The sequence below is a fragment of the Sinocyclocheilus grahami genome, unplaced genomic scaffold (genome assembly GCF_001515645.1).
Source record: "Sinocyclocheilus grahami isolate Dianchi unplaced genomic scaffold, SAMN03320097.WGS_v1.1 scaffold664.1, whole genome shotgun sequence".
NCBI classification, from domain to species: Eukaryota; Metazoa; Chordata; class Actinopteri; order Cypriniformes; family Cyprinidae; genus Sinocyclocheilus; species Sinocyclocheilus grahami.
In genome coordinates, this window is record NW_015505843.1 from 473,973 (window position 1) to 495,065 (window position 21,093).

Sequence of the window (21,093 nt, forward strand, 5' to 3'; positions counted from 1 at the left end):
CAAATGAATGCAGCCTTGGTGAGCATAAGAGACATTTGAACGGTAATGTACAGAAAACCACATGCATAAATTTAACATGCTGAAAAAAATCCAGTTTTTTTAAATCATTATCTTAAAAAAAATGAATACATGTGTCAACATAAAAAAAAAGAAAAATATTAAGTCTTACAATTTAATATCAGTCAAATTATTCAAAGTCTAATAACATGACATTTTAAAAGACTTCTTCAATTAACTGATTCATAAGGTCAAAGTCAAACTTCATTTCCACCCCCCAAAAATGTCATGCTTCAATTTGTGATTTTTGTAAATTAAAATGAGCTTTCAACAATTCAAAAATGTAAAACTTGTTAACTAGGGATGCACGATATTATCGGACTGATATCGGAATCGGCTGATAATGGCTTTAAATGTAAATATTGGCATCTGCTGATATGAAAAATTATGCCGATATGTCTTGCCGATAAGAGGAATATGTTAACTCACATGTGCTCAGGGTGTGCTAGCGATTAGATCAAGTCAGCATAGTGGCTCATTCTTTAAGCAATGTTTTGTCTGGAATGATGATTAGATTCACTCTTTTGGATCGCTGCATTTAATCTGTGAAAGCAGGCACAGAATGACGTGTTTGGTGTATGATAGAGTAAACAGTAATAGCACGTGCAGCCGCAGCCACCCCCAGGTCCTAATGCCCATTCGGTAAGGAGTTTTAATCTGTAGGGGGCGCCTTTGGCCTACTTCTAATTAAATTAAAAGCAAAATAGCCTACACAAGTAACATTTAGACTGTTTCTGATAAAATAAAGCAGTAATTGATGTCATAAAATAATGAGTATGTTTTGATTTAAAGGTCAGAAGCTATAACTTACATTTAAAAAAAATCACAAACATGACACTTGAAAATTAAATAATTTTATATATACGATTTATTAATTAATGTGTAATATGTTTTATTTTTTTTAAACAAATAATAAGCTCTAAAAGATTTTCAAAATTTTTACAACTCATTTGCCTTAAACCATCTACAAATGTTAAATCTTAAAATAAAATGTAAGGGTTAACACTGCATGTTTCTGGGGGAAAAATGCAGCGACTGATATATAGTTTATTTATACAATGTACTGTCAATAAACCTTCATTATTGTTTATTTAATTCTAACAAATAATTTCTTGTTAAAAACTAACCAAAATTAAAAATATTTTGCTTATAACTTCTGCACAGTAGAGACTTGGTGTTGTTTCCAAACAAAGGGGAATATATCGGTATTGGTATCGGCCAAAATGAGTTGGAAAATATCGACAAATCGAATATCGGCAAAAATCCAATATCGTGCATCCCTATAGTTAACCATGAAAGAGGTGTATTTTAATCATTTTATGTATTTTTAATGTAAAAATTGAATTTTTATTGTATTTGTAATGTGTTTAATGTGTTTAATGTATTCGTGTCATGCAATTGCCCCATCTTTAAATATGCAGAAAGAGAAACTCACTGGAGGAAAGCACTGCTGAGGGGCTGCTTCAGCTTCACACTGCTTCAAATAGTCCGCCCAGTCAAAGTCCTGACCTTGGAACCCTACACACACACACACACACACGACCACACAAAGGTCAACGAGTGCACCTGAGAAACTGTCAACTGCCTGACTAGGTCCCTAATATACATATAGATTACAAAAAAGGTTTTAACTTTGAGGTAAATCACAAACAGAACCCCAATGGCAATTCAAATGATGAACTAATCAGTATGTTGATTGACAATTAGAAGCATGTGAGGCGTAAAGGAGAATTAACAATAAACACTTTGATATGTGAGTGCTCAAAGCAACAAAGGTCCAAAGAGGTCAAATAGTGCCTCCCAGACTAAGACCACAGTATATTACCACAAACTGGTGTCAAGAAAACACCTGGAAACCAGATCAAAATAAAAGGATAAATCGCATTTATTGATTTCTCATCCAGATGGGTTTATGTTTGGCAAAGTCCAAAAGCCTTAAGCCTCAGTGTCTGTTTCTAGCTGTTAAAATGGGGAAGGTTCCATAATGACATGGCCAGCCGCCCCACACCAGCCATTAGGTCTAATGTCTGCTCTGCTGGGCAGTATAACTGCTAGTGAATGAAGTCATTTTTCAGGACAGGGAGCATCCTACAGTAAAAACACTGCTCGCTCATGTGTGCATATTTCTACAAAACCAGTGTTTCATGGACAGCAGGATGAAGTGAAATGCTTGGTAGCATATCTAATCGCCAGATCTTTTATGCAAAGTTTTCCTGCTTGAGAAGAATGATGCCATTTTTCCTACAGACAGTTCAAGACTTGTATCTCTTGTTTGCTTCACTTCCTGTTTCAACGCTTTTTGGTTTCATTGTCTTCTGAATATGACCTCGTTAGTTATATCGTAACACACACACACAAATTATATAAATATATATATATATGGCGGTAATACCGCAACCGCGCTATTGAGGCACTCAAAATTACCGCAAGGGAAATTCCCTCACCGCGACAGCCCTAACTTTAATGACAATCGGCAGCATGTTTAGAACTATTAGTTTGCTAATATACACACACACATCCATTTTCTGTTGCAACGGTTTACTTTCACTTTAGACATAACCAACTGTGTTTATATGTATATGTTTTTTGTTTTTTTTACAGTATTACCACAATCAGACGTAATATAACTTAGTCCAGTAATCAGGCGCTGTTTGACAGGCTTTTTAGTGTGCACGTGCTTCAGGTGTACGCGCAAAAAGCACATGTCAGAACAGCACGCAAATGAAATGTTTAACCGGCAAGGCTTTAAAGCACATGCAAATAATACTTTTGTGATTGTGAAGTGCAGCGTTCCGTGAGTGTATCTCTACCACTGAGTTAACATTTGATGTGAATGTATGTGGCGTTGTACAGTATATTGAGATGGAGGTGCCAAAACTGCAACTGATAGAATGTGCGCTGTAGCACAATAGTACAATATTTCTTCAAAAGCAGATAGTGGAGACATTTTAATCGTCCATAATCAAAAATCATGATAATCGTACATCCCTATGTTAAACTGATCAAAAGTGACATTTTAAAATGATATAAAATATTTCTAGTTTCTTTTGAACTTTTTATTCATCAAAGAATCCTGAAAAAATATGATTTTTTCCCCCAGAAAAATATTAAGCAGCTCTGAAACAAATGTATAATAATAAATGCTTCTTGAGTAGCAAATCAGTATATTAGAATGATTTCTGAAGGATTATGTGACACTGAAGACTAGAGTAATGATTGCAGAAAATTCAGCTTTGCCATGACTGGAATAAATTACATATTTTGATCAAATGAATGCAGCCTTGGTGAGCATAAGAGACATTTGAACGGTAATGTACAGAAAACCACATGCATAAATTTAACATGCTGAAAAAAATCCAGTTTTTTTAAATCATTATCTTAAAAAAAATGAATACATGAAATGAATGCAGCCTTGGTGAGCATAAGAGACATTTGAACGGTAATGTACAGAAAACCACATGCATAAATTTAACATGCTGAAAAAACTCCAGTTTTTTTAAATCATTATCTTTAAAAAAATTAATACATGTCAACATAAAAAAAAAGAAAAATATTAAGTCTTACAATTTAATATCAGTCAAATTATTCAAAGTCTAATAACATGACATTTTAAAAGACTTCTTCAATTAACTGATTCATAAGGTCAAAGTCAAACTTCATTTCCACCCCCCAAAAATGTCATGCTTCAATTTGTGATTTTTGTAAATTAAAATGAGCTTTCAACAATTCAAAAATGTAAAACTTGTTAACTAGGGATGCACGATATTATCGGACTGATATCGGAATCGGCTGATAATGGCTTTAAATGTAAATATTGGCATCTGCTGATATGAAAAATTATGCCGATATGTCTTGCCGATAAGAGGAATATGTTAACTCACATGTGCTCAGGGTGTGCTAGCGATTAGATCAAGTCAGCATAGTGGCTCATTCTTTAAGCAATGTTTTGTCTGGAATGATGATTAGATTCACTCTTTTGGATCGCTGCATTTAATCTGTGAAAGCAGGCACAGAATGACGTGTTTGGTGTATGATAGAGTAAACAGTAATAGCACGTGCAGCCGCAGCCACCCCCAGGTCCTAATGCCCATTCGGTAAGGAGTTTTAATCTGTAGGGGGCGCCTTTGGCCTACTTCTAATTAAATTAAAAGCAAAATAGCCTACACAAGTAACATTTAGACTGTTTCTGATAAAATAAAGCAGTAATTGATGTCATAAAATAATGAGTATGTTTTGATTTAAAGGTCAGAAGCTATAACTTACATTTAAAAAAAATCACAAACATGACACTTGAAAATTAAATAATTTTATATATACGATTTATTAATTAATGTGTAATATGTTTTATTTTTTTTAAACAAATAATAAGCTCTAAAAGATTTTCAAAATTTTTACAACTCATTTGCCTTAAACCATCTACAAATGTTAAATCTTAAAATAAAATGTAAGGGTTAACACTGCATGTTTCTGGGGGAAAAATGCAGCGACTGATATATAGTTTATTTATACAATGTACTGTCAATAAACCTTCATTATTGTTTATTTAATTCTAACAAATAAGTTCTTGTTAAAAACTAACCAAAATTAAAAATATTTTGCTTATAACTTCTGCACAGTAGAGACTTGGTGTTGTTTCCAAACAAAGGGGAATATATCGGTATTGGTATCGGCCAAAATGAGTTGGAAAATATCGACAAATCGAATATCGGCAAAAATCCAATATCGTGCATCCCTATAGTTAACCATGAAAGAGGTGTATTTTAATCATTTTATGTATTTTTAATGTAAAAATTGAATTTTTATTGTATTTGTAATGTGTTTAATGTGTTTAATGTATTCGTGTCATGCAATTGCCCCATCTTTAAATATGCAGAAAGAGAAACTCACTGGAGGAAAGCACTGCTGAGGGGCTGCTTCAGCTTCACACTGCTTCAAATAGTCCGCCCAGTCAAAGTCCTGACCTTGGAACCCTACACACACACACACACACACGACCACACAAAGGTCAACGAGTGCACCTGAGAAACTGTCAACTGCCTGACTAGGTCCCTAATATACATATAGATTACAAAAAAAGTTTTAACTTTGAGGTAAATCACAAACAGAACCCCAATGGCAATTCAAATGATGAACTAATCAGTATGTTGATTGACAATTAGAAGCATGTGAGGCGTAAAGGAGAATTAACAATAAACACTTTGATATGTGAGTGCTCAAAGCAACAAAGGTCCAAAGAGGTCAAATAGTGCCTCCCAGACTAAGACCACAGTATATTACCACAAACTGGTGTCAAGAAAACACCTGGAAACCAGATCAAAATAAAAGGATAAATCGCATTTATTGATTTCTCATCCAGATGGGTTTATGTTTGGCAAAGTCCAAAAGCCTTAAGCCTCAGTGTCTGTTTCTAGCTGTTAAAATGGGGAAGGTTCCATAATGACATGGCCAGCCGCCCCACACCAGCCATTAGGTCTAATGTCTGCTCTGCTGGGCAGTATAACTGCTAGTGAATGAAGTCATTTTTCAGGACAGGGAGCATCCTACAGTAAAAACACTGCTCGCTCATGTGTGCATATTTCTACAAAACCAGTGTTTCATGGACAGCAGGATGAAGTGAAATGCTTGGTAGCATATCTAATCGCCAGATCTTTTATGCAAAGTTTTCCTGCTTGAGAAGAATGATGCCATTTTTCCTACAGACAGTTCAAGACTTGTAAGACAGCATTCCAAGAAAAAAAGTTGATCTGAAAGGCAAGGGTGGACCTCCATTCTATTAGGTCCTTTTATTAATAAATTGTTAGGCATTTGTGTTATTTCACCTTCCTTACTGTATATGATGATTAAAAGCAGGTTGAATCTACGGACCTGGAGGAGGGCAGAGCTTGACTCCATTCTTGAGACTCCACTGTGTAGGGAAGACTCCTGGACTGTCTCTGTGACACAGGAAAGAGCGTCTGCATCTCTCTTTCTGTGCCTCGTCTCTCATATCGTCCATTTGCACCAGAAAAAACTGGTCATTAAACACCTGTCATACACAAACAAACAGGCAAACGAATAAAGCATACAGAACTAAGAAGAAGGGCACAGGTCTACAACTAGTTTTCCTGTTCATCCTGCACTCAGGTATCTGGAATACACCCATGTTTATGGAAAACACCCATCCTTCAGTGTGAAATGCCTAAACTTCATGTGTGGTAACAATAAGGAGACTAATTATTTTGGTCAAAGGTTGTGTTTGACAGAATACTAACTGAAAAGTAGAAGTCATTTCTGGTAAAGCTTTTTTATAACCCCACACTAGCACTGAATGTGTGTATTACAGAGTTGTATGTAGTTGCACAGTTTTAGGGTAACAGGTCCAAACTATAACAGTTTAGTCTGTTGAACACATTTTGGGGGTGATAATAGCACAGGGGAGGTAGAGTCCATTACGTTACCTTCGCCACAGTGGCCGGACTGATGGTGAAAGGAGCTGCTGGGTCCACAGCTTCCAGCTTCATCCCTTCAGTAAAGGAGTGTGGATTGATGGCTGATCTGTCCTGAATACAGAAACAAGTGTATAGTCCGTCAATATGACTGAATAATTAAAAAAACAAGTACAAAGAGCATTTTCTAGCCTTTCATCCATACTGTATACTAAACTGTATACCTCCAACACGATGTAGATTTTTAAAATACATTATTAAACCTATTCAAATAACAAACAGACATTATCATTGTTAAACACAGCCACAATATATACTGATATAACAGTTTAGTCTGTTGAACACATTTTGGGGGTGATAATAGCACAGGGGAGGTAGAGTCCATTACGTTACCTTCGCCACAGTGGCCGGACTGATGGTGAAAGGAGCTGCTGGGTCCACAGCTTCCAGCTTCATCCCTTCAGTAAAGGAGTGTGGATTGATGGCTGATCTGTCCTGAATACAGAAACAAGTGTATAGTCCGTCAATATGACTGAATAATTAAAAAAAACAAGTACAAAGAGCATTTTCTAGCCTTTCATCCATACTGTATACTAAACTGTATACCTCCAACACGATGTAGATTTTTAAAATACATTATTAAACCTATTCAAATAACAAACAGACATTATCATTGTTAAACACAGCCACAATATATACTGGCAGAAATAAAAACTTACAAATAATAAATATATAAAAGCTAACTATAACAAATTAATTTTAATTTAAGCGAGATTAATCAATACATATTGAGAGTACGTTTTTTCAGTTACTTTAAGGATTTAAAAACTTTCAAATCTTTTTAAAATACCAGAAAATTAAACTATTTAGATTTTTAAAAATAGCACAGGAAATGTATGGATATTATTTACTGCATAAAAATTAGCATACACTGTGTATACAATTACACAGCAAGCATCATATCATCATCAGCATAGTACATGTGTAACGTACTACACTTTTGACTGTACACATTGGTTAAGAATTTGGCTTAAGGGGTGTTTCACACAAAACACTTTTTTTGCATTTAAAAACAAGACATAGGGCATTGGAATGGGAAAAAAGGTTTGTTTTTCTTTTAACTTGACGCGGTGTTCATGTGCACATGCTCCATAAGATGCTACCGCAACAGTCAAAGATGCTTACATAGAAAACAACAGAAAAGCTGTGCAGTGGAATAAAAAAAACATTCTGTGTAAGCAGCTCCCAAAAGATGCCTCCATTCAAGCTAACTTATAGCACACTTACTACAAGGACAATCATCCTGGTTCAACCTGCAGTTAAGTGCTTTGCTCAAGGGCAAAAAGGTCACAGTGGTTCTCCATAACTCTCCAGTTTATGATCACACCAACAGTGTTCAAACAAACAAACTTAGGGTCAGAATCATGTTCTACCAAACATGGTAGTTAATCAGTATTTACTGACCCTGTAAAACTCCTCATTGATGCTGGAGTCCTGCACCTGAGAGGAAACGGTCTTCTTAACTTCCTCCCATTCAGCTTCCGTGCGCAGGGCGAGCAGAGCTACAAACAAACATACACAAACACACAATTACCTCTCTGCTGACCACATCACATGTTTAACCTCTAAAAGCTAGTGGACTCTGATCTAAACCCCTGTAAACCCTTCCCCATCCACCAATCCCAACTATTGATTAGCTAAACTGTAATATGTAGATCTCCTAGGGTAAAAGTACTTTAGTAGCGCTTATAAGGACAATTCAGGCTGCCTACCTTTTTGTGCATGATCTACACTTCCAGCATGGAACAATTAAGCTGATTTACACATTAATAGGTCAGGAAGAATCTACTGTGAATCCTGTTGGTCTGTTCATTCATCTACTCTGTTAGGAATCATCTAGCCACAGCAGCAACTACAACTTTAAACATCCACATTTATTTCCAGTTTCTGCTTCTGTTTCCATGGTTTTAGCTGCACTGACCACTTACATACTTCAAAAGCTAGCTAGTGCTTGGATTTAGTACAGCGTTGAGCACATAAACATGAAAACTGGCCATGCTAGTAACAAAATCATACACTGTGAAGTGTATCCTATTTTTTTAAAAATTGTTATATATCATTCAACTAAGTTACATTACAAAGGACATTTAATTTGATTTCTGATATTTCAAGATACATATAACAGAGACTTTTTATAAATGATAAAAACCCTTACCTGCTGGTGGTCTAAGGGTGCAGCTGTGTTCCTGTGCCCAGCCCGGCAGATGAAGCAGGGGGTCCAGGTAGAAGACCCATGTGATGGATTGGGTGTCAGGGAGACCGTCTGTGCCGGCATATCGCAGCCGCAAGCGGCCCCCTACGTTCTCCTCAATAACTGTAGACCAGACCATCCCAGCATCTTGACGGTCCACTAGCTCGACATTTAGACCCGGACTTAACAGATCTATAGGATTACAGCCACGCTGAGCCTACAAACATACAAGCAAAAGATGCATGCACACGGATAATGTAATATATCTTAGCAATAACTATGGAATTTCATCTTAGCAATAACTATGGAAATTTCATTGTTTTGCTACAAGCATCAGTTTAAAGACCACAGCTATAACAGTGCGTCATTAATTTATAATTGTAATTAATATATTTTTTTAAATACTGTTTGAGGCTATATTGAGTTAGCCTCAGTTAGAAAAATTCTAATGATCGTGCCTTTTCTACCTGTTTTTTTTTTTATTAATTGCAATTATTAATTATTCTCATGAGTTTAATAGTCTTATTTCCTCATCTTAATATTTTGTTTTTTTTTCATTGTACAGCACTTTGGGTTGGTACGATGTTTTAATTTTTTTGAAAGAAGTATCTTATACTCGCCAAGGCAGCATTTATTTGATCAAAAATACAGTAAGATATAGTAATGTTGTGAAAAAATTGTGCAATTTAAAATAACCGTTTTCTTTTGTAATATATTTTACAATGAAATTTATTTCTGCGATGTAAAGCTGCAATTTCAGCAGTAATTACTCCAGTCTTCAGTGTCACACGATCCTTCAGAAATCATTCTAATATGCTGATTCAGTTCTCAAGAAATATGTCTTCTTATTATCAATGTTGAAAACAGTTCTGCTGCTTTTTTTTTTTTTTAAAGAACAGCATTTATTAGAAATAGAAATCTTTTAAATGCCGTTACCTGGCACATCAGTTTAATGTTTTTGCTCAATAAAAGTATTAGTTTCTTTCAAAAAATAAATAAATTCAACATTTTAAACAGTTGTGTAAATACAATATCTGACCAGAGTTTAAATACTTGATTCTGATTGGTCAACTGCAGAATTTAGCAGTAAATTAATGTTGTATAATGACTTTACTAAACTGTACACTTAATCTCTCTCATGCAACTTTCCATTTTTCCATGCAATTTAGAATAGCTAATCGCCGGCAATTTTGCAACTTGACCTGAAGTATTAATTTTAATATATAATTTTATCAGTTCATTTTGCAATAATGACCAGCACTCTATACATTTTCTTCTACATGTAAGGCATATCTCTTACCCCTTCCAGTAGACTAGCAGGAACACTGCAGGATTCAGCCAGAGCTTTCTCCAGCAGCGCTTCCCAGTCCTGGTGCTTCTCACGGACACCTGACCACAAATTCATTTTAAAGGGGTCATATGATGCGATTTCAAGTTTTCCTTTCTCTTTGGAGTGTTACAAGCTGATTGTGCATAGATAAGATCCCTGAAGTTACAAAGACTAAAGTCTCAAAACCAAAGAGATATTCTTTATCAAAGTTAAGACTCTGCCACGCCCCCCTAAAACGGCTCGTTCTAACACGCCCCCACATATCTACCTCACTATGTGGAAATATTTGCATAATGCCGCCCAAATGTGCACGCAAAGAAAGAAGGCGTGGTTTCAGTAACCGCAGTTAAGTGTTGAAGCAGCATGTCAGGGAGACGCTGTGTGTTTCTAGGTGAAAGCAAAAGCACTTTATTTGGCCTTCCGAAAGTAGATGCATTTAGGAATCTTTAAGATTACTTACAACAGAACAGCAATGCATTTTATGGACAACCGTTTTGTGAACCTAGGAGAGGAGGTAATTCAGAATCAGCTACTGTTTTGTTATTAGTTTAAGTATTTGCTATTGACTGTCCAAATGCGGAGTTTTGCGCATCGTGTGTGTGTGTGTGTGTGTGTGTGTGTGTGTGTGTGAGAGCGCACGCGCGCGAGAGAGAGAGAGAGAAAAAGAGAGAGAGAGCGGTGTGTGTGTGCGCGCGCGAGCAAGAGAGAGAGAGAGAGAGAGAGAGAGCAGTGTGTGTGTGTGTGTGTGTGTGTGTGTGGTGCACTGAATTTATTTAATACACGAGTTTCACACTTTGAGTTGAATTACTGAAATAAATTAACTTTTCCATGACATTCTATTTCATTGAGATGCACCTGTATTTGCTATTGACTGTTCAAATGCAGAGTTTTGCGCATCGTGTGTGTGACAGAGAGTGAGAGAGAGATCACAGTGGAGTCAGCTGTCTTAACCGTGGCTTGTGTACTGCACACATACCAGCTTCATCACTGTGTCTGTCACGCGACTCTGTTCCCCTTTTGGGCTCTGTCTTTACATTTATTTTGAAAGATGAAGCTCGTGATTATGGTAAGGGGGCGTTACATTTCCGACGCGTGCTTGCGGTGTTCGGCCAATCACAATGCACTGGGTCAGCTGGCCAATCAGAGCAGACTGCGCTTGTCGGGAAGGAGGGACTTTGTAGAAAACGAAGCGTTTGAGAGAGGCGGGGCATAGAGGACCTACAATAATGTACAGTATTTGAAAAATAATGTGTTTTTTGAACATTAAAGCATGTCAACATATTCTGTTACACCAAATACACAAAATAATGATCTTTAAAAAAAGCATCATATGACCCCTTTAAGGATATAGCAGATCTTCAGACTATCCTGCTGACAGATTTATGCCATTCTGTGCTTATGATGGCTTCACCATTGACACAGTATTTTGGGCCATAAGCACAGCTGTCAATAAGGCAAAGACAGCCAGAAGCAAAATGCCAGCAACCATCTGGGCTCCCCTACGCCTGTACCTACTGCACTCTATTGCAGGATTTTATTAATAAAATAAGCATTTATTAATAATACTTTATTTTTAATACATAATACTTTAAGTATTAAAATGGGTCTTTTAATAATTTCAGAGGAGTAAAGGCCGTGCCCATCAGCAAGCTGCAAGCTGCAAGCTAAATAAAAGCCCCAACACAAACACCCATCCCCCATTTCCTGAATATGCCCACAAATCGAATGTGAACAACCATGTAAAGGAATTAGCACTACGCGGCAAGCAACACAGCACTTGAAGAATGTAAAGAAATATGCAAATTTGGCACTGTGTACTGTGAGCATGTACAATGAGAGCATAACCTCTGCAGAACCTAAATTCAAATGATCTTTACCTAAAAAGTCACATGTTCTCGAGTGAGTGACTAAATTAAACAATTAGGGTCTATTCATCATCATTTAGACAGCACAGTGAAACTGCTAAGTCACCACAATTCTCTGCTCACCCTCTGGAGGTCTCATTGGTCGACCCTGCTGCTTGCTCCACCCGATCGGATGCAAGTCAGCGGTCATGATGTCACACCAAAAGTCAGTACGCCGATCATCTTGGTAACCCTCATATCGTAGCAACAGCAGCTGCCCACAGGTGGTGATTATTGTGGCCACCCAGTACGCTGTTTCTGATTCAGTACGCACACACACCTCCAGCTTCATACCAGGAGTCAGTCCAGTCTCTAGGCCTTGGTCCACCTAATAAAGAAAAACACTAGTCTGAGCAGATGATCTAAACAGACACATGGCCAGGTGACGCCTGGTGAATAATATGTACTACTAAAGTATTTCTTAACTTCAAATTAGCTTTTCTTTTTAGTAATTTTTTATGCGCTTGTGTCATTTTTATTATTATTATTTTTATTTCTATTTCTATTTATTTGTATTTATTTTTACGTTTTAGTCCGTTTGGTACTTCAACTTAAACGTATTTCAGTTTGTTGCCAAAGCAAACTTTCTAATTTTCATTTAAAATAAATTTTTTCATCTAATATTTACATTTATTTAATTTTTAAGCTTTATTTCAATTACTGAAAACAATTTGAATAGATTTAGTTTAAGTAAACAATAACAACACTGGCTAGCAACAGGTTTCACAAACACTCCGTTGTCTGCCACTGGTCAGAAGAATACAGATAGTTCCTCCCTCAACTATTTTTTGGGCCACTGTTCCTGTGCTGGGCTTGTCAGGATGCACAGACAATCTACCAATGAATTACTTATACCTGTCTTTGCATATTATTATTTCATATATCAAAAAATGACACGCTTTACCTTTAAATAATGAAGCATAAATTCAGTGTGAGAAAGTCCATGTAAAGCAATATTAAATATGTGTAAAACACCACAGAAAAAAGGCGTTATTAACCACCCAGCCAAATTTGAATGATAAAAAATAATAATAATAAGGTATCAAAATCTTGAAAAAATAAGCAGTATTCTCTGCTCTCAAACGCTGGAGGCGTGTCCGCTGTCGGCACTGAAACCACGACCAAGCTGCTTTGAAAATTACCACAATCAGAAAATATGCATTTACGTGATGACGGCATAGCTAGCTAGCAAACTGTAGGCTGTAGTGACCGTAATGACAGTAACTCGCGATTGAGCGGGCGAACCACTGATGCTAATGCGCTCTAGTTATTAGGTGTGTTCGACTTGAAGCAACAGACCGATCAGTGTATGACATCAAAATACCTCGAGAGCATTCGAAAGCATAAGAGCCATCTGCTCACTGTACTTTGATGTCCTACAACGTTCGGTCTGTGCAGCGCCGCTTCAAGCTGAACACACCTCTTTATAGTGTTAGGGGAGGGGCCATGCTCAGTGGCTCCATTGCGTCATCGAGACATGATTTCAGGCCCACCCAAAATATCCTGAACACAAAAATGGTGAAAACTATTTAATGGTCTAACTCCACACTTCAGAGCTACATAGTTCATAGTCTTTGTAACGTGTTTTCAGCAATGCATTTCTAGCATTTATAATGTGCTTAGAAACAATTCTCTGAATTGCCTTTACACAGACTTTAAGGGGCAATATTTGCCCTCTGGAACTGATTTTAAATGGCCATTTTTGGCCTTTCTGTCCCTAAACATATTAGCACATTGCATGCCATCCATTTATGTCAAAATACTTCAACTGAAATACGTTTTTAATGTGAACAAATGGTTGCCTATATTATCAACATGAAATACATGAAGCGACTCTTCATGACATGCATCTCTAATTATTGGCGACATCAGAAACGGATATTATATAATAGATGCTTTTTTGAACATTTTAGCAATTTAAAAATATTAAAAAAGTATTTTTTACACGGCACCCCTGCTCTCGACAGATGGCACCTCGGTTGGGAAACACTGATATAGACTATGATGAAAATGATCAAATCAGAGGAATGGACTACAGGGCCTTTTTTGCCCCTACAATTTAAATACCTGGGGAATTTCAGTCAGTTTCAGTGGTATTCTTGCCCCATGCCCTGGTTAATTTCTGACTCAGAAAATAAATTCTTTAAGATCTAAATGGTCACTTATTGGTCTTACAGATCCCATGAGAACAGGAATACATCACTAATGCATGGCAAGTAATCTAAGTGTTGACTTCAGAATTTGCTGATAGTTTTCTTGTGTGCTGGCTCTAGTGCACTCTACATTTCTGTTTTTGCCATTGGACATGACAGAACACAATGTCTTAATAAGTCAATTGGGTATTGGTGGATTCAAACCCGATTCGTTTTGAGTGATTCATTAAAAGAACCAGCTCAAAAGAGTCATTAGTTTATTAATCATTCCGGTAGCTCACATAGCTCTTGCAGCAAGGTCATGGGTTTGATTCCTAAGCAAATGCATTCACAGATAAAATGTTTTCCTTGAATGCAATTCAAGTCGCTTTGGATAAATGTTTCTGCCAAATGCATAAAAATGTAAAATGAGCCAGACTACTCTAACTGCCTGCATCAGTGTAATAAAAAAAAAAACATGTTTTTATCACATTCAAATTTGATTAAATGCTTTCAGCTTGGTTAAATAATAATTGCTTTTCTGGAGATTCCAGAGATTCACTATAGCGGTGTAGTACACAGACTGGCCCCATTTACTCACATGTTTAAACGCATGATGAGGAACAGAAAGCGTCCCGGTTTCCTCCAGGTAGTCATCCCAGTTAAACTCTGACACATCCTGACCAGAGTCCGCATCTGAAACATTGAATGACCAATAGCTCAAACACAGCAGAGTCCATTCAGCTCTCTCCACACACAGCCTCTTCTCCTCACATCAAACCATATCAACAACAGAGCGTGAAAGTAAGTGCTTGGTCTTTCCCAAAAAGACTCATGGCTGTATTAGTTCAAAAGGGTGCTTCTACTAAATACTGAGCAAAGGGTCTGAATACTTAGGACCATGTGATATTTCAGTTTTTCTTTTTTAATAAATCTGCAAAAATGTCAACAATTCTGTGTTTTTCTGTCAATATGGGGTGCTGTGTGTACATTAATGAGGAAAAAAAATTAACTTAAATGATTTTAGCAAATGGCTGCAATATAACAAAGAGTGAAAAATTTAAGGGGGTCTGAATACTTTCCGTACCCACTGTATATATATATATATATATATATATATTAATAGGCAGGAGCTCGCGCAAATTTACAGGAATGTGCAGAAATGTCCAGCATTCTCTGTCAAGGACAAACTGTGCCAGTGCAATTTAAATATGTGCAATACAGCTCTCAATATTGTAATTTTCAGGGTCAAAGGATGGACTATAGTTTTGTTTTTCTTCAATTTATTTAGCAACAGAACAGAATGAAAGAAAATAAATAGCTTACCAGACTCCAGCGCCTCAAGGCTCATGTCTGAAGCCCCCGGAGGACAATCAAACAGTTTCTACACGAATAATAAGGAGGGGGAAAAAAAGTGAGAGGAAAACAAACAATGAAAAAAAGAGAGATGAATTATGATATTAAAATGATTAACATAAAAGTGTTTCTGTAAAAGTATTTGCATGTGTGAGAGAGAAAGCATGTGACAAGACAGAACCATGAGGAGACTTGCACACATTTCACACAGCCTAGCTCATTTAAGTAATCGGGAGGAGGAATTCTTAGTGCGTAGCTTCAAAGATAAAAGCCACTTCTGTCACTCAGACTCCCCACATCACCTTTGAGAAGCAAAAATGCACCACAGTGCCCAATATAGCTTTGCAAAGTGAAATGGCTGGGTAGTAATACACCTAAACGGTAAAGACTCTAATAATGCAACATATATGGAGAGAGGGACACCAACACTAAGATACTTAACTAAAAAGCCAGAAACAACTTTGAAAGTTCTGTTTCAAACTCAACATGCAATCTGAAATGTCACTCAAAAATGCAAAAAAGAAAGAAAATGGCTAACAAAGTTGCATTAACTCTGTCTATCCAGAGCTGTCAAGCTGTCTTTGTGAAGGTTGACGTCTCTATTAAAGAGAGTCAGACATTCTCCCTGACAGCCGTTGGCGGGCCACGACCCTCCTGCTCTGCTGGGATCAACTCTTTCAGTCCACCCCCCTCCACTCCAGCACCATCCCAGAGCCCTGGAGCACAGCCTGGGCCATGGACACAATGTACTGGGGGTCACGGTGGTCTCCAATAGGGATTGAAAAGAGCAGCCAGGGCTGTTTAAAAAAGCATGTGGCTGTCCCTCAGTATGATGATCAACTGAACTTTAAAGCAATATGGGAAGAAATTACCCTTACAAAAAAAAAAAAAAAAAACACATGGTAATGACAGTTTCCGCTCAAAAAAAAAGTAATTTAGTGTTACTACTATAACTGTGGGAGCTTATATAAGCCTGTTTGGTCATCATAATAAAACTACACATAATGTAGTAACTAAGGTATTTTGGAGGAAACTATGTTGGTCACCATAGTGATTTTTTTATGGAAAGTGTAACACTTTGTTTCAATGTCTTTAACTCTAAGGCCATGTCCACACGTACACAGGTATTTTTATAAACAGGGTTTTTCCTTCTTCCGTTTTTAAAAAAATCTCCGTCCACATGAAAAAGCAAACGCATGCCATGAAGCACTGTCAAGAGCATGCCAAACCAACAGGCGGCGATATAATCTCAACAGTAAAGCCATGTTGGCCAATCAGAAGCCTGAAAAAGTTTCCAGTAGGCGGAGATAACAGCGCAGGCTCCGACGTCACAAGCCAAAATCTCCGGTTTTGCTGTCTACACGATAACACTGCAACACAGAGTTTTTGAAAATCTTCACCCTGGCAGGCGTTTTCAAAAATGTTCGGTTTCAGTGAACTGGTGCTGCGTTTGCGTGTGGACGAATGGCCTAACCGCGTAGAAAAAGTTGCGGTTTTAAAAATAAACTGCATTTTTGTGCTATGCATCCTATACTTTGAAATAATATTCCCATATTTGTCAAGATATGGAAATATTTATCAATACCCAAGAAGGCTGCTGTTACAATCAATCTGCTAATTTTGTGTATGAATTTACTCTACTAATTAAAAATTCCTATTACTATCCCCTAACCATTCCTTCCTCATTGCATTATTGCATTTTAAACATTTTAATTCAAAATGGTAAACAAATGGGAAACATCTGAATTTTAAAAAGAAAAGAATATAGCAATGTTGTATAGTTTTTTTAATTTAAAAAAAGACAAAATAAAATGTCAGATTCTAAAAACTTTTAACTATTTGAAGTACACTATTCATTTATTATAGTTTTACAGCAGTAAGACTAAAAGAGCACTACAGATAATGTAGTAACTATGGTAGTTTGGCAGAAACTATGGTGGTGATTTTTTTAAGGGAAAGGTGATGTAGGAGAGGACTTTTTTTGGACGTTTTTATGCTCCGATAAAATGTTTTCTTCTTTGTCTGTAACAAAATAGTTTAGAAATTCTACAACATGTTCCTAAATGGTGTCAAATAAATAAAGTCAAGTCGAAAGAGCGTTGTTGTCATAATCAACAGTTTTGTGTATGAATTTACTGTGGTAATTCAAACTACTTGTTCTAAATTATTATTACTATTCCCTAACCACTTCTTCCTCATTGCATTTTAAACTTTTTGAATTCAAAATGGGAAGCATATAGGAACAAAACTGAATATAAAAAAAGCAAATAAAAACAGCAATGATGCCTAGTTTGTCAAATCAGTCATTCTTGAGACGTGCTTAAAAAGAGAAAAGTTGGGAGGTTGTATCAAAGCATAGCTCAGTAGCTTAGTACATACAACAAGATACATAAATGTAGTTCCATTTGTCTGAGTACAAGGTTTTCCTTTTTCAATTTTGCACCCGGTTTTGTCCCACTTCTCAAGAACGACTGAAATAAAGAGGAAAAACCTTGGATGTTACATATCAAGCATAAAAATCTGATTCAGATGATACCACTTCTGTCATTTAACATCCATTAATCAACATGAAGCACAAAAACGTACAACTTCCACGGTTATGATCATGCATGTAACTTAAACCGATGGTGTTACAACGGCACACATGAGGGAATGAGGAGAGCCCAGGACAGCGGTAATCTATTTCTGGTGTGTCTATGAACCCTCAGCACATTCCTGCCAAACTCTGCCGCTCCATCACTTCAACCTGAAGACAACTCGCCTCCATTGAGCAAGCGAATAACGGCTGCGAGCATAAATGACTTAAAGCAACAAAAACGAAAAGACGAAAGGAAGATGATGACAAATGGCGCAGTGGCCGATATCACGTGCACCAACCACAGTCAACGCGTTTGGAGACATTCTGCTGAATTACTCATTTCATACGAATAATATTGTTCTTGGTCATATAACGTAACAGCTCAAAAGCCAAATCCAATTTTCACTTTTCTATTTTTGAATGCCATCTAATATGTTTTCTTGTATTTTCAAGGCAGCATGAATTCTTCACAATACGAGTGATGGCGACTTACAACACAACTTCTATTATGTAATGAAACTGTCACTCATTTCTGAAAGTGCTTGAGAAAGCTTCCCATTAAACTTTATCTTTTAAACGCGAATGTTACTGAAAACACCATAAAACAACATGATTTTCTACAGTGAAAATAACGCATCCGTGTTATGTATAACCAAAGCCCAAATAAGCGCCAGTTAGAAGGTAATAACAATAACTGATATATAATTTGATTCGTTTTAGTGAGTGCAACTCATAGAAATTAGCCAATAAAGGATGATGATAGTTCGCTGGTCAAGCGCAGTGTGTTCGGCTAGCCACATATAACTGGATAATAGCCTTGAACACATTCACGCCGATCAGGCAACTTTCATTCCGAGACACGTCGTGCAATTCAACATTATTAGACAGGAAACATTTTCCCGGTACTGTTTCGCGAGGCTTTATTTGTTGATGTGCGTGCGGCTGATTTCGTGCACATGCTAAAAACGCCTGTAAGCAAGTCAAGTTACTGAAACGGCATAGCTTCAGCGATAGAGCCAGGCACTCGTACGAGCGAACACAAGTCACCTTTTCTTTGGAGACGGGAAAAAAGATGCAGGCAACGCGAAATCGCTCGTTAAAGCCAAGGTCGAATAGGGCAAAGGGTAAAACACATAAATATTTGGGAATGCATTTCGTTTCTTACCAGTGAGGAGTTTTTCAAGTCGGTTTTAGATGCCGTGTCTTTTTCCGCCTAGTCGTTCACGACCTCATTCCAATATGGCACAAAGTGTGAGTGCGCATGCGCCGCCTCTCGCGCGAGCCTCTCATCCGCGAGCCCGGGGATTGATATTCGTTGGCTTTCAGCGATTAAAAAGGCGAACTTGCTACATATTTCAACGCAATCTTTATGTTGTCCCACCGAAACAACACTGAAATAACGTTAAAGCAGCACTTTGGTTGATTATTAGCTTTTTCGTTGGAAATGTGCATAGACTGAACAATAAAATCGCTGGGATGCAATATTAAACGGGTGCATAACCTGTTCAGGTCTTCAGCGCGCGGAGGTTAGCGGTTATTCTGGTTTATATAAATTTATAGGGATGAATAGAATCTGTAATGTGGTAACGAAGGTTTCCCGCCCTGCCTCTCTGCCGTTTTGTTCAGTAAAGTGTTTGTTTCTAAAAGGCTAGAATGTTCCATTAAACCGCTTAATCTGTCCTAACTAGCAGCCAGCCTCTGAGTAATTCATCTTTCTGGATCCTTCTGTGTGGAGACACGGATTGTACATTTTATATATGATGCATTCGTGTATAGCACATTGAAGATGAAATGATTTATTCAGAAACTTTGTTTTGAACAAAATCTCCATTTTCCTTTTGGTGTCTATAGTCAACATTTCAAAGTACTGATAAAATAATGTATCCCATAAGACAGGGCTTATTGAAAAACGAAACAGAAACTAAAGATCTTTTTAACTAAACCTTTGGATAGACTTGCTTTACACACTTAGTATCTAATCTTTTGGCAACAGGATGCACATTTTTGTAAACTGTTATACAATTATCTTTTACTAATTTAATCACATTTTTTCAGAAGTGAGTGCATTTTTTTTTAATCATGGATGACCCTAAACAAACTGCATTTTTTTTTTTTTTTAATGCTTAATGAAAGTAGTTGTGGAAATTAAAGTGTGTTTTATTCCTGGTCTCAACTATACAGAGTAAGACCAGAAAGTAAACAAGCATATAAGCTACTATTTCTATCAGGAAACTGTGGCGAAAAGGAAGCGATAATCAAATAATAGATGCACATTTGTTTTTACTTTTGAAATCTAGTTTTAGAACGTTAATCAATCAGTATTTTATTCAAAATGGGCTTCCCACTGATCAAACATGTGACCACTGACATGTTTGCATGTGAACATGATTTTTAGCCATTTTAATATTAATAGACCTTTGAAATATTATATGCATCATATTTGATAGTTACACCTGCATACTAACATGTTTCACGTGCTTCCTTTTATGTAGCTTTGACCCACACATCATCTTTCAAAGGGACAAACTGAAATTAAACAGCTCTGGTCATGTGACTGTTTACACCCGCCATGTAAAAATACTCACATGAAATCAAGACAGTCCGCGCTTTCATTTATAGCTGGCACCTCTGTGTAAAATACACCAATAACTTTTTTTTAGACCCTTCAACATCAAAAGTAAAATTTAGTCACGCATTTTAACGGCGGACCTGAATTTGCAGAAATGCTCCGGGATCTTTAGGTCAAACTAGGCTTAACGTGCAGGTCAAACTCACCTCCGCTAGATGGCAGTAGTTTCAATCCTTATAAATGAGTTTATGCGGCTGTGATGGACGGCGATGACGGCTCAGCCGCACAACGTAAACTGAACAAACGCCTTCCTGTCAGTTCTTTTAGCAAAATTATCAAAGTTTCCGAACCTCCGTTACTATGGGATCTCCTCTTAAGGTTATTCATTTTAAAGGCAGTGGTGGTATGGCATTTTTGTAGAAAGTATGATTACATGAATGAAGGTGCACGACAATAAAGTAAAAAAAATCAAGTTGAAGAAACCTTTAATG

At 37.0% G+C, this 21,093-nt stretch overlaps 1 protein-coding gene across 1 annotated transcript in view; it reads right to left on the reverse strand.

Annotated features, from left to right (window-relative positions):
- LOC107558900 (Scm like with four mbt domains 1) overlaps positions 1-19,309 on the reverse strand; it is a 30,170-nt gene extending 10,861 nt beyond the window's left edge. The window contains exons 1-10 of the mRNA XM_016242600.1: positions 19,199-19,309; positions 15,426-15,483; positions 14,701-14,795; positions 12,052-12,295; positions 10,034-10,122; positions 8,698-8,950; positions 7,947-8,044; positions 6,876-6,977; positions 5,923-6,082; positions 4,945-5,027 (exon numbers count right to left, since the gene is read on the reverse strand). Coding sequence (XP_016098086.1) covers positions 4,945-5,027; positions 5,923-6,082; positions 6,876-6,977; positions 7,947-8,044; positions 8,698-8,950; positions 10,034-10,122; positions 12,052-12,295; positions 14,701-14,795; positions 15,426-15,450 — 1,149 coding nt within the window. The 5' untranslated portion in view covers positions 15,451-15,483; positions 19,199-19,309. The remainder of the gene's footprint in view (positions 1-4,944; positions 5,028-5,922; positions 6,083-6,875; positions 6,978-7,946; positions 8,045-8,697; positions 8,951-10,033; positions 10,123-12,051; positions 12,296-14,700; positions 14,796-15,425; positions 15,484-19,198) is intronic.
- Positions 19,310-21,093: the final 1,784 nt, after the last annotated feature.